At 45.4% G+C, this 12,066-nt stretch overlaps 4 protein-coding genes across 4 annotated transcripts; 2 read left to right on the forward strand and 2 right to left on the reverse strand.

Moving 5' to 3' along the window:
• The first annotated feature begins 2,032 nt into the window (after nt 1-2,032).
• Nucleotides 2,033-3,459, forward strand: EDB82DRAFT_262102 (uncharacterized protein). The gene is made up of 3 exons (XM_025728343.2): nt 2,033-2,587; nt 2,644-2,672; nt 2,727-3,459. Exons 1-3 carry the CDS (start codon nt 2,329-2,331, stop codon nt 3,234-3,236), a joined length of 798 nt encoding a protein of 265 aa, XP_025582719.1. The 5' UTR covers nt 2,033-2,328; the 3' UTR covers nt 3,237-3,459.
• Nucleotides 3,460-3,637: 178 nt separating this feature from the next.
• On the reverse strand, nt 3,638-5,780 carry EDB82DRAFT_559366 (uncharacterized protein; the record flags this gene model as incomplete). The annotated part of the gene is made up of 5 exons (XM_025728344.2): nt 3,638-4,612; nt 4,662-4,863; nt 4,914-5,252; nt 5,402-5,479; nt 5,755-5,780. 5 exons carry the CDS (start codon nt 5,778-5,780, stop codon nt 3,638-3,640), a joined length of 1,620 nt encoding a protein of 539 aa, XP_025582720.2.
• Nucleotides 5,781-6,233: 453 nt separating this feature from the next.
• EDB82DRAFT_508530 (HotDog domain-containing protein) lies at nt 6,234-7,195 on the forward strand. Its single transcript, XM_025728346.2, has one exon. It carries the CDS (start codon nt 6,323-6,325, stop codon nt 7,139-7,141), a length of 819 nt encoding a protein of 272 aa, XP_025582721.2. The 5' UTR covers nt 6,234-6,322; the 3' UTR covers nt 7,142-7,195.
• A 1-nt stretch (nt 7,196) lies between these two features.
• Nucleotides 7,197-9,670, reverse strand: EDB82DRAFT_568349 (uncharacterized protein; the record flags this gene model as incomplete). The annotated part of the gene is made up of 4 exons (XM_065609866.1): nt 7,197-8,001; nt 8,050-8,306; nt 8,357-9,244; nt 9,666-9,670. The coding sequence occupies 4 exons, from the start codon at nt 9,668-9,670 to the stop codon at nt 7,400-7,402; spliced, it is 1,752 nt and encodes a 583-aa protein (XP_065464141.1). The 3' UTR covers nt 7,197-7,399.
• Nucleotides 9,671-12,066: the final 2,396 nt, after the last annotated feature.

The raw sequence follows: 12,066 nt of genomic DNA on the forward strand, positions 1-12,066 counted from the left end.
TATCAACGCTATAAGGCAGATCGAGAAGCGTGGTATGCCGCATAACCTCAGGGGGCATTAAAGACTAACCAATAGTACTGTAAAGCTATAAAGCTGCCCCAGCGTTATAGCAAGGCTGAATATAACTGGTGCCTCAATTAGAAGCAAATAGGTCGCTAATATAGGATAGGAAGAAGTATTTAAGATTAGACTAAGGAAGAAATAATAAGCTATCTTGACTTCGATAAGGCTAAGACTAAACGGGTTAATAGGAACGTTAAAAAGGAGCTAAAGGCATGGCCTTTTATGACTTATCGTGGATCTAATTATATATAGAAGGCGGCAGCCCAGGATCATAAGGATTAGCAGCAGGTATACCAACATCGGAACCCCTATATCTAAATTGGGTTATAATCGGTCAATAGATATATTATATATATCATTCAAAAGCTTAGAAAAAAGGCTATTTCAGAGTACTATATCTATTATATTATAAGCTAGATTTATAGAACTGTCCTAAAGTTATAATAATCTTTACACTAGGTATGATTTTTTTATACTATTAAGCAAGCAAAATCACTGAAAACTATATTATGCCCCTGACTTAATTCCTTCCTTGCTAAACCTACTATGCATTTCCATTTTAATCTATATAAATAACCGATATCCCTGTATTTTAAAGAGCCTAAATAATAGGCTAATAGGTAGTTATACCTACTGCTGGGGTAGGCCAATTAACACCAGGGACTGCAAGCTACTGGCTATAATAGTGCTGATTATAGTTAATAAGCATATTATAATTCTATTAAGGCCTAAGATCTGCTTGTAATTACTCTCTAGCACAGTGCTAAAGTTAATTATACCAGTAGCCAATATGCCATTCCCCCTTAACTTGATATCCATAGGGCCGTTAGATCACATTGACTGGTTGCCCCGGTGGAGGGTATAAAGTGCTCTAGGCAGCAACAAGAGCTTAAGGATTCTATTGCTGCAAAGCAGTATTACTAGTGGCATCACCGGGCCTCGTATGCGTAAGCCAGAAGTCTATCTGGAGGTTAGGGGGATCGTTGCGATTATTCATAGGAGCCGGCCGTTGAGGGATAGCTTGGCTATTAATAGGGATAGACTGCAGAATATAGTTCATAGGAGGAGCAGTTATTGTAGGCGTTGCTGAACCATCAGTTTAAATAACAAAGGGAGGAGGGTTCTAATAACGGCGGCTATTAGGGTTTATAATGATTATTTATGCTATTTGAGTGTTATAGATGCTTAATACGAGAGGAATAGTTACTATAAGGGCCGAAGAACACTCAGGTTATATACTTAAAAGCGTATTCTAATTCATTGTATTAATACTAGTGTTAGTATATTATCCGCTACACAAGAGGAAGCGTGAGTCATGTTTATCTATCTTTAATGCATCACATAGCTAGAAATACAGTAAATTGGATGTAAATAGCCTCACAACATCACATCACTTACATATATCAAGCTTACATAAGGATATCTAGAGGCACAGCTACTGTGCCCATAAGATCACGTGGTTGAAGTCTAGAGGCACAGCTGGCTGTGCCTCTAGCGCTCGCCCCGACAGCTTGGCCGCTGACTAAGCCCTTGTGCTCGAATAGAGGCATCGACTTGTGAATCTATCTGTCTTCGGACAATGGTCAAGGTTCAATTAGTTGAGAATAACACCCTCTTATTCCGAGTCTTACTTCTAGATATAAGTCTTGATTGCAATAGGATAGGTGAGTGATGACAAGGTCGTACTCAAGTGGTGTAAGCAAGCTGCAGGTGTAACATCACAACCAAGTAACCAAGCGCAGATATTCTGCTTCATATTGATAGAACAATTCACAACCGGCAGCTTAGACTATATGATTTAACTCCAGGGTATTCTAGCACTGCAATCATGCTCCAATGATTATGTGTGATCTAAGCTCGCACTCCAACAACACTACTGACACTATTCGTTGTCTGACATCACAACCACCACAATACTTACCAAGGCACTAGTTACGGAACAAAATGATCTGCAATACTCACCTTGATGGCGAGCAAAAACACAAGAATATCGTCAACTTAAAGATCCATATTCAACGTTGTTGTCCATTCGGCATTTGTAATTACCCCACTTTGTTGCGAATGTCGTCATACTTTACAAATTGCAACTTTGAGAGTTTAAGAGGTTTCTAGGTACAAAAAGAGACAGCCATAAATACCCAAATCAACTTATTTCAGTGAGGTTATCCAAGATCGATTGATCTTAAGAAGTCATCTCATACCTATCATACCAAATTATCTCACATTTCTCCAACATCCTATACAATTCCAGTTCTTAAACACAACATGGCTTCTCATCACGTCCTTCTTCTCGGTGGTCATGGCAAGATCGCCCAGCTTCTTACTCCTCTCCTACTGAAACGCTCATGGACTGTCACCAGCGTCATCCGTACTGCAGAACAGACCCCCGCCATTGAACAGCTTGGGGCCGGCCTCCCCGGTAAACTCAATGTTCTTGTGCGTAGCATTGAGGATATCGATTCCCGGGACAAGGCTCTTGGAGTCTTGAGCGAAGTCCAACCTGATTATATTGCTTGGAGTGCAGGTAAAGTCACAGCTAAAGCAAGGCCTTGTAATTGAAATGCTTCTGACACGGTATAGGCGCTGGAGGCAAAGGTGGCGCTGAAAAGGTAAGCATTCTCGCATCTCCTCCTCAAATCAGCTCATTCACTAACCCACTCCAGACTTTCAAGGTGGACCGAGATGCTGCCGTTCACCTCATCGAAGCCGCAGCTTCTGTGCCCAGCATCACAAAGTTTCTTCTTATCTCATACCTTGGCTCACGTCGCGCTGGTGCCTCGTGGTGGCCCGCCGGCGAGTGGGATGACTTCCACGAGAAGGTTAACAACGGTGTTCTATCAAACTACTACAAGGCCAAGATTGAGGCCGACGAAGTTCTTTACAAGATCTCCAAAAAGAGCCCTTCCCTCGTTGGTATCAACCTTCGACCTGGAACCCTAAACGATAAGCCCGCCACAAAGGTCGAGCTTGGAAAAACCAAGCACGTCTCTTCCCCTGACGGCATTAGCCGAGAAGCTGTAGCTGAGGTTGCCTCACATCTTCTTGCTGCCAATGGTGTGAAGAACGGATGGTATGATCTACTTGATGGTGACGAGGATATTCCTGCTGCTGTTGATAGGGTCGTTAGAGAAGGCGTGGATGCTGCCCAGGGCGAAGCCATCTACAACGTTTAAGAATGCTCGGAATCTAATCACAATGACGACTCTAGAGAGTAGTAGAACATTTGGTTTCCTAAGTCTCAAGGTACAAAAATAAATAGTTTAAGAAGCATGGTCTAAGTAGAATAAACTGACCTAATAATTTCGTCTTTTACGTATCTAGCGGCCAGCTTCTCTAATACCTCAAGGCAACATTATATGATGAATTTAGCCGAAATAAGACACTCTGATTTGCGATACAGTATCGTGTTTGTGATATGATTTCCGCTTTTAGATACATAATGCTCAATTCTCTGCCTGTTCATGGCGAATTGTAAAACATTGCAGACCATGATGCATGAATGAATTCCCCTCACAAAAAGATGAAACATGCCCGTTCCGAGTTCATACCGAGAACTTTCATACAGATTACTCTATCAGTTTGTTACTGACTTCTCAGCCTCCTCAGTGGAGCCGGCGCGAACTTGTCGGGTTCGCTCAAAGGTATCGCGGTAGTCTCCCTTGACAGTTCCAAGTCGACTGTTGAGGCGGATCCCATCTGTCTCTTCGGACCGTTTGAACAACCCTGCTTTGGCTGTTCGGACTTCTTCACGGAACACCTTCCAGCTGGTGGTAAAGTAAATCAGGGTGTTCCAGAAACCTTGTAGTGGGAGGACACAACCACTAGCCACACTCAGACTAAAACTGATTCTGTCCCCATGAGTCAGGCTGTAGAGTCGGTTGATTGAGCTTGGAATCCATGTGATCAATACTGCGAAGCCAAAGATGAAGCTGGTACGTAGATATGCCATCTTTACCGGATCAAGTCGCTTTAGTTTCAAGGAGGCGTTGGATCTGATCGCACGAAGTCGGGTGATCACAGTCGAGGATGACTGCGGAGTACTATCAGACGTGCAAACCGTCTCGAATCGTTGGCCACTTCCTGAAGTAGTACGTTCTAGTTGCTCGAAGGAGCCAGGCAAAACCCATGATTGAATACGTGGGGGGTTGGAACCTGTGTGGGCTGTGGAAGGTTGGGCAAGACCATGATGTATAGCCTGTCTTGGCTCCTCTCGTGTGATCTGAACTTCCGTGACAGCAGTGCCGTAGAATTCCTGGCGGCCTGTGAGATTCTGGGGATAAGAGTCAGTGTCGCCTCTCTCACTGGTAACAAGGGGGGAGATTACCGCTTCGGAGGAGCCTCTATGCTCGCTGCTAGAGTAAGGGATGCTGTCACTCCTTTCAACCTTCATTCCATCTATCACCAGATTCCGGAGCATATTTCGAGCATGAAATACATGGTATCCGACCGCAATATAAATCATGATTGAGAGGAAAGAAAAGATCCAGATCGGGATGTAATAGGCGTAGAGGCGAACGAGACTCCAGTCGGTTCCAATCCAGCACCACAGCTTGTAAACGTCAGTTTGCGAACGGACCTTTAGTTTTCTGGTCACTCACAGTAGCATCCCCAAACATGAGGCCTCTTGGGGAGCTGCGGATGGAGATCAGAACGATCGCCGGGATCAATGGGCCGCCAAAACAGATTATACAGTAAAGCCAGGCATACTTGCGAAACATTCGTGGATCGGCGTTGCAGAAGAAGACTAGAAACACATTAATTGCCATGGCAAGAGACCACCAAGGGTCAGACTGCATGAACCTATGAAACCTGCATCAGCAGTGAAACTTGACGGGGGCAGAGACTAATACCATTCGAAGATGAAAGCCTGGGCTTGGCACAAGTTTGAGCTCTCGCCTGCTTGGAGACCATCATATCCGATCATAGATGCGACACTGGCACCTGCATTTGCAATCGAGGCGAACACGAGGAAGAGGTTAGGAGTGGTTCGAAGCTTCTCGAACAAGGCGAAGCTCAGTAGTAGAAAAATAATGGCCACCATAGAGCAGCCCGCGCCGAACCGTTCGATGGTGATAAGGACATTGATCTGTTCGGGCGTGAGAGTCTGTCCTTTTGGATGTCCCATGCTTTCCATTTTGATGACTGTCGAGTTCAAAGTCTCGGTGTTGAAGTTGGAGATGCAAAATGTGCTGAGCAGCGAATGCGCACGCAGCGCGAGTAAACGCAAATGAGAACGTAGTAAGGATGGAAGGAGCGAAAGAGGGGAATGAAAGCAGTGGTTCTCTACCTCTAGGCAGGTACAGTGAATCTGTGTTATTTCTGTGGAAGGAACGCCTACCGTTCGGTATGCGCGATAGAGTTAGCAGGTGCGAGCAGTGGCAGCTCGTATTTGTGACTTGGTGCCTTCCTACAGTGCCTATATGTGATTCATTACAGATTTTTATGAATGGCACTGGAGGACATGAACAATATTTCACGCTGGATGCCTGTATTGTTACTTGAACTATCGTTATTGGTTCCTATTGTTCGTGCTTCACCTTCCCTAGAGTATCAGAAAAATTGGCCGCTGTTAGCATAAGACGAAATCAGTAGGCCAGTTTATGCTACTTGGATTAGACTTCTTAGGCTGTTTATTTTGGTACTTTAAGGCTAAGAGCCAATTTTTTCTGGCACCCACCAGTTCACGATTACCTATCCTGTCTCTTTGCTGTGCACATGTAGTCTGCGTTTGATATCACTTTGGTGTTTGCCGAGGCGTGACAGACACTCAGTTGCAAAACAATACAATTGAACCGCCAACAGCTTGACTCGCTGAGCGTACTGTTTATCTGAGTGCTATATATTTGCAACACAGTAGCATATCCCTACTCGGGTATGTTTACAGAGAGGAGTTCTTAATGAAGGTGTACAGGCAACAACGGCAAGTGTCTTCAACCAATAATTAATTGGAGGTAAATACACCAGACAGGTCATACAAATGAAAACATTGCGCACAACATACCTACATAGTATTACAGACAACAATATTAGAATAGCAAAGCTCTAGTTATATGTTGAAGATGAATTAAAGTGTACGCTATCCAATAGGAGTGCCCTACTTTACCTTTCCTCTCCCTAATCGGCCAAGCCTCCGCAGTCTCAAGTACCTCGGCTTCACAACATCCTTGGTCAAAGCAATGTCGATCAACTCGGGCGCAAGAACCCTCTTATCCCTCATATTCGCTACTTCTACATTACACTCCATGACTGATTGTATTATATGATGCGCTGCCTCAAACTTCTAAGGCCTAGACCACAAACCTCCACTGTATTGCCCAGCTTCTGGAACTCCTCTCAAGCGGCCCCACCCTCTCGGATCCGAAGCCGCTTCGGTCATCCCGTCAATACCAACCTCTCAGTCTCACGCATCAACGCCTTCTCATCAGCCACCATGGAGTTTCCCCCTTACAGCAACTCAGTCATCTGCCCAGCGCTTGACATCGCGCCAGGTAACGCACCACCTGATCTGTTTGCTTCAGAACTTTCCTTCTTTGCTTCGCATCCTTGGACTGCTTCTCTACTGTCCGCGCCGGAGACAATCCCGTTCCTCCCGTCGTGTAGGAATCCTCAGTCACCTGCGCATGATCAGCTTTTTGGAAACTCGCTTAACAATGCTCGTGGCTTGACACATTTTATCAGCTACTTCCGTGCGCCAAGTGTTGAGGTTGCCAAGAATCCAGCACATAACATCACTGAGATTGTTGTGCTGGTATCAGTGGGTGAAGGCGTAAGCGGATATCCTGGTATTGTTCACGGTGGCATCGTTACAGCTCTCTTGGATGAATCCATGGGGACTATCTTCGATCTGAACGGCACGTTGGGCAAAGAGGCCAGAGCGTTCAAGACGTCCAATGTAACAGGCGGAATAGACGTAAAGTTTCTGAAGCCTGTCCCAACAGACAGTGTTCTCTGTATCAGAGCTATTGCTGAAGACATCGATGGTCGAAAGACTACAGTCAGGGGTGAAATGAAGGATGAGCAAGGGCAATTGCTGGCGAGTTGCTCGAGCAAGTGGGTAGCACTGAAGCCAAGCCTCTGATACGCAGCGGAGGATGGCCATGGAGTTATGTAAATAGTTATCAAAGCGCAGGGCTCTTGAATTAGAGTAAATTTATATAGAACTAAAGACATAAAAACGAATTCGAAGCAAGCCAAGGTATCAAAGAATGCAAGACTATCAAAACAAAAGCGGTATGTGAAATCCATACAGGTATCTCTTTCGCCATGGAAAACAGACCAGTCCATCTATGAAAACCATCCAGTAACTTTTCTCGGCCGTTAGTCATATAGAACCCACTCATTTAGAGCTTTCGCCCTGCTCCTGCTTCAAGCCAGGAACCATCAATTTGACCGCATCTTTGACCTTGTGCGGGTCTTCCAAGGCTTCGTAAGCTGCCTCTCGCTTACTCTTTTGTCCCTGCTGCCAAGACGTCTCGCGATCATCTAGCTCACTCTCAGCGGAGCTAATACTGCTCTGGCTTCTGTTGAGAACCATGTTGACCAGTCGGCCCTCGTTCTTCTTGACATTGCGCTGGTTCTCCTTCATGTCCTGAAGCTCTTGGTCTTCCCAGTGCATCGTCACAATGCCCATTCCTGGGAAGTTGTTCTCGAGGAAATCCTTCAAGTAAGGTAGTGTCGACTTGTCAGGTCGGTACGTCCCAGAGTCGTTGTCGATGACCAATTGGTAATACGAGGGGTCATGAGGAGGTTGCTCGTTAGGCGGACCACCAGGAATATCTTGCGATGGGTGCGTTCTTGTATGAGGGCTTGGCTCATCCGAAGCGATAGGGCGGTTAAGTCGTCTGATGAGGAATTCACCAGAACAGGCGATATACGTCTCCACGTCAGAATGCATGGTGTGCTTGCTCAGCATGTCTATACCAAATTCCTTTCCAGTCTCTGTGAATCTGAACATGCCGTCCAAAGTTAGAACATAAGTAAAGATACGACCGCCTTCATCGAAGTGGACCAGCTTTAGAAATTGTTCCGCAGCTTCTGGAGTGCATGCATCAAAGTCGCCATATTCGGTTGATGCGTTGAAATTATAGATACGGCGATGCTGGCCATGCAGCGCTTTATTCAGAATCGTGCCGCGCAGGCCTGCCGAAGAATATATCGATGCAATAATAGGTCTGAACTCGACAAAGCGGTGGTACAATTTGGATGGCACCGGGCCTTGAAGCTGCATTTCATTCGCTTGGAAACTAGCACGATGTAAGTATACTCCATTATCAAGACTGGGTGAACAACATACTCATATTTCTGTGTCTTACTCTTCTTGTTTCCATTCTGGGCGGCCTGTTCATTTTGATCTGTTCGGGCGTCGTCGTCGGAATTAGCGTTGACCTTGACGCCAGCGATTCGACCGATCAGGGGACTAAAGTGTTTGACCCATGTTGTAGGTCCGACAGTATGCATTTGCGCATAAGGCGGAGCTGAGGGTCCAAGAAGTTCCATGCTCACGCGGAGAAGAGGAGTCATGTGCATATTGTGGTTGACAACACTAGTGACAGCCTTCGTCAAATAAGCCCGCTTGCTCATCACTCGCTTCTTGGCCTCATAGATACGGCCTGGAGGGGGAATTCCTTTCCAGTCCTGCGATATGCTTGGTACTTTGATCGTAACATTGCCCAGTCTATCGTCATGGTCGGGGAAGTCTTCGTCATACAGGCGGCACTTGAGAGTGAAGCCTGTGGGTGGCACGTTGGCAACTACCCATTCATCGTCCCATTGTGGCTCAGTAGATTTTCTGATAGTTCTTGTCCGGTGAGTAAGATCAGGGTCCTCCTTGTGGCGCTTTGGCTGAGTGCCTTTCAGAGTCGCATGGAGGAAGGGGTCAGAAGAGATAGTGACAAAGTCGGCGGGAGCAAGATTCGAAGCGCCGTGGAAAATGAATCGGATCGTGTAGCCCTGAGGCGCATCGGGAAGAGGAGTTGGGTCGAAACCTCCAGGAGGTCCTTTTGTAATTTGGTGTACGCGATCTTTGAGTCCGGTCCCAATCTTGTTAGGGTGTTTTATCGCGTGGTGTCCGTGAGGAGCATCGTTTCCGTTTGTGCTATGTTGCTTTTCTGGTGATACTCCGTTGCTGTTTCTTGTTGCTGTCGAGCCATTCTGGCCGTTGGCTTGGCCGTTACCGTTGGAGCTGATTGGAGCGCTCATCTTCTGGACCCTTGTTCCCGAGGAATACGACAATGGAGTTTGGGCTTGCGATCGATCGGTTTGCGCCGGCGGGGATTGTGATTATACGGCAAATGATAGGAAAGAAGATAGCTCTCACATTTAAGGAGACCAAGTGGTTTTCTTGTACCCTTGAGGGGGGAAAAGAAAGGGAAGGAGGGTTACTTTTGACAGCCGGGAAATAGAAAGAGGCTTGCTTGTAAGGGTTCTTAAAGCACGCGTGGTGTGCACATCGGCAAGTTAAAGTGGTGTGTAAGTAAGCGCCGTCGCAACCGAAGCTCTAAATGATCGGAATCGACTTAGACGGACCTGAAGAGGTAGGTAGGTTACTTGATTTTATCCTACTACAGCTAGTTCTTTTGGCAGCCGGTGGGTTATATTTCAACACCATGGCTACTAATCTCTCAACGATGCACACCAAGTCAGACTTGGTCTGTCTTGGTCTACCCACAATCACCAAGAGGAAAATCTCTTGGCAATAAAAAGCGTCGCAAGCTCTTTGAGTCAAGTTATCAAAATATTGATATTCCTTCTGATTTCTGACGTCACTCCCGCGCTTCTCAGGGAAGTACTTGGAGGCTTCTACGGATATGGCGGCATTTGCTACGCCAAGGGCTGGGCTTTAGCGGCTATGAGTGCCGTTCGGCTGTGAAACGCCTTATGAGCGTCCACTTTTTAGGGGGGGGGACCCTGATCACTTGTTTCGGTGGCTTCGGCAAGCGGCATCCAATCCATTGTAAACTTGAATTCTTTTTAGGCCGATGTCGTTTTGATGATCGACATGACATTCATTGACAAGTTTCATGTTACATGCTCTTCATGTTCTATCGTAATTAGTCTGTGCAGTACATACTGTACACATCACTCACTTCCAAGCAATTCCAAGCACTTGGCGTAGGTTTGTTACCCTAACAACTCAATATTCCAAGACTGCCTTGCATGGTCATCTCGGACCTTGTAAAGAAGCTCGGGGCAATAATGGAATAATAACAACTGTCATTCATTCGTGCAAGTACGAATCGAATAAAGTTCGCCTAGTGATTTATACGTCTTGTCAAATCAGTTGACGAGATGCACGAGTTTTCAACCGTCGTCCATTAGACCCAGTCTTTGGATGTCGAGTTAACTTTATTTTTACGAGCAAAAGAAACAGCCGAATCTTAGCTCTACAAGTCATCTTATTTCAACGTCTGATTTACGGGGTGACCAATAAGAATACCTTCTTTCATTCCTTTAGTAAAGATCCAGTTCTGCTCGGACATTAGCCATGCACTTCACTATTTGTAAGTCCAGGAAGAGACCAACCAGCAGCATTACGCATATTTATCGACAGGATGTCTTGCTTTGAGGGAAAAGTTCGAATAACAAACCATGGTAAAAGTTCGGTGCAGCTTGATGTTAATTGTTGATCTCCATAAGAAGTCCAGCTGGGTGTCCATTGTGGTTATGGTAAAATCAATTCTTGGAAATCTGAATGTCCGTCTTATAGGGGTTGGTTTGCTCTACCTTCAGCTACTTGTGTCTCTTCGATCGACGAGAAGACCTGGGCTGCTTTTAATACCATCATAAACTTGAGGATCTCGCTTGAGGTCAACCTCGGAATGGTTCTATTCCTCAAGACAAATCCTATCAAGCTGCCATATTGAAGCACACCAGCAGTCTGCCAGACATTCCCTATAAAACGAAATGAATCTGCTCCGCTATAAAATGGCGCCGATACAGTCAGGCATATGTTCTTGGTACACTCACTATTGACTTCAACTTCATTAGTGATGTTTCAACCTGTCCTGTTGAGGGCCTACAAGAGTGCCTAGGTAGTGAGCAACAGAAAGAATGGCCACTAACCTTCAGGGTATATGCAGAAATAAATGACCTAAGATCGTGATCTAAATAGCATAAAGTGACTTACTGATTTCATTTCTCATACCTCAAGCGGCCAACTTTTCTGATACCCTGAAGAGTGCCTATATGCGCCAACATCAGAGTAGGCTAGCAGCAAATACATAGTTACTTCCTGTATGAGTATCCCTTATGTTCATATTTCGCCGTGTAGTTGTACGACCTCTTCGGTCTGTCATTAAGGTAGAGAGTGCTGGACATCCTTCTTGGATTATGAAAATGGCCTTGTCCATTCGCAGAATTGTCGCATCTTATAGGAAAAACCAAGCAATTCTGCAACTATACCAACCACTGTCTTCCTTTTAAAAGTACGGCTATGAAATCTAATGCAACTCAATGCTTTGCCCACCTGATGTTTTCGATAAAAGCCTTCGATTGGCAACTTGAGAAGTTTGCACGGGTAACAAGATGAAGTTTTTGGATAACTAACACCAACCTATCGCCTTTGTGCAGTTGAGTAAAAGCCACAAAACGTTGAAGATACACCTCTGCCTCATTAGTATACCACAAAAGCTACGAGTTTAATACGGTACCTTGGTAGGCATAGTTAGTGACTACCTACTAGGTAACTAACACAATACTACGACCAGTCGCTTACCCTAGACGTAAATAATGTCGACTGATCTTACTAACACCACTTTTTCTTGCCGTCGTGTCTGCTGATAGTTCACGTTATTAATGGAAAACTTGAAGATCAAGCGAACAATCACTTTGTGACCGCGAATGATGAAGTTATTCGTAACAGTCAAGGTCCCCCTATGACACTTGTGTAACAGAGCTGTCCGCATCAAAACATGCTTCAGTGTAATACCACTGCAAAACCCGCTAGTTAAAGACCTCTCAAGTGTCAATTCACTTTCAAGATTAAAAATAGCCATGCCCAACGTA

This window comes from Fusarium venenatum (assembly GCF_020744135.1).
Source record: "Fusarium venenatum strain MPI-CAGE-CH-0201 chromosome Unknown EDB82scaffold_3, whole genome shotgun sequence".
In the NCBI taxonomy this organism is placed as follows: Eukaryota; Fungi; Ascomycota; class Sordariomycetes; order Hypocreales; family Nectriaceae; genus Fusarium; species Fusarium venenatum.

What these genes read in the sequence shown, in the direction of transcription:
- EDB82DRAFT_508530 (XM_025728346.2), top strand. Translation starts at nt 6,323, where the DNA reads ATGATGCGCTGCCTCAAACTTCTAAGGCCTAGACCACAAACCTCCACT.
- EDB82DRAFT_262102 (XM_025728343.2), top strand. Translation starts at nt 2,329, where the DNA reads ATGGCTTCTCATCACGTCCTTCTTCTCGGTGGTCATGGCAAGATCGCC. An exon ending in TTATATTGCTTGGAGTGCAG is followed by an intron (nt 2,588 to 2,643) that starts GTAAAGTCACAG and finishes GACACGGTATAG; the next exon opens with GCGCTGGAGGCAAAGGTGGC. An exon ending in GCAAAGGTGGCGCTGAAAAG is followed by an intron (nt 2,673 to 2,726) that starts GTAAGCATTCTC and finishes AACCCACTCCAG; the next exon opens with ACTTTCAAGGTGGACCGAGA.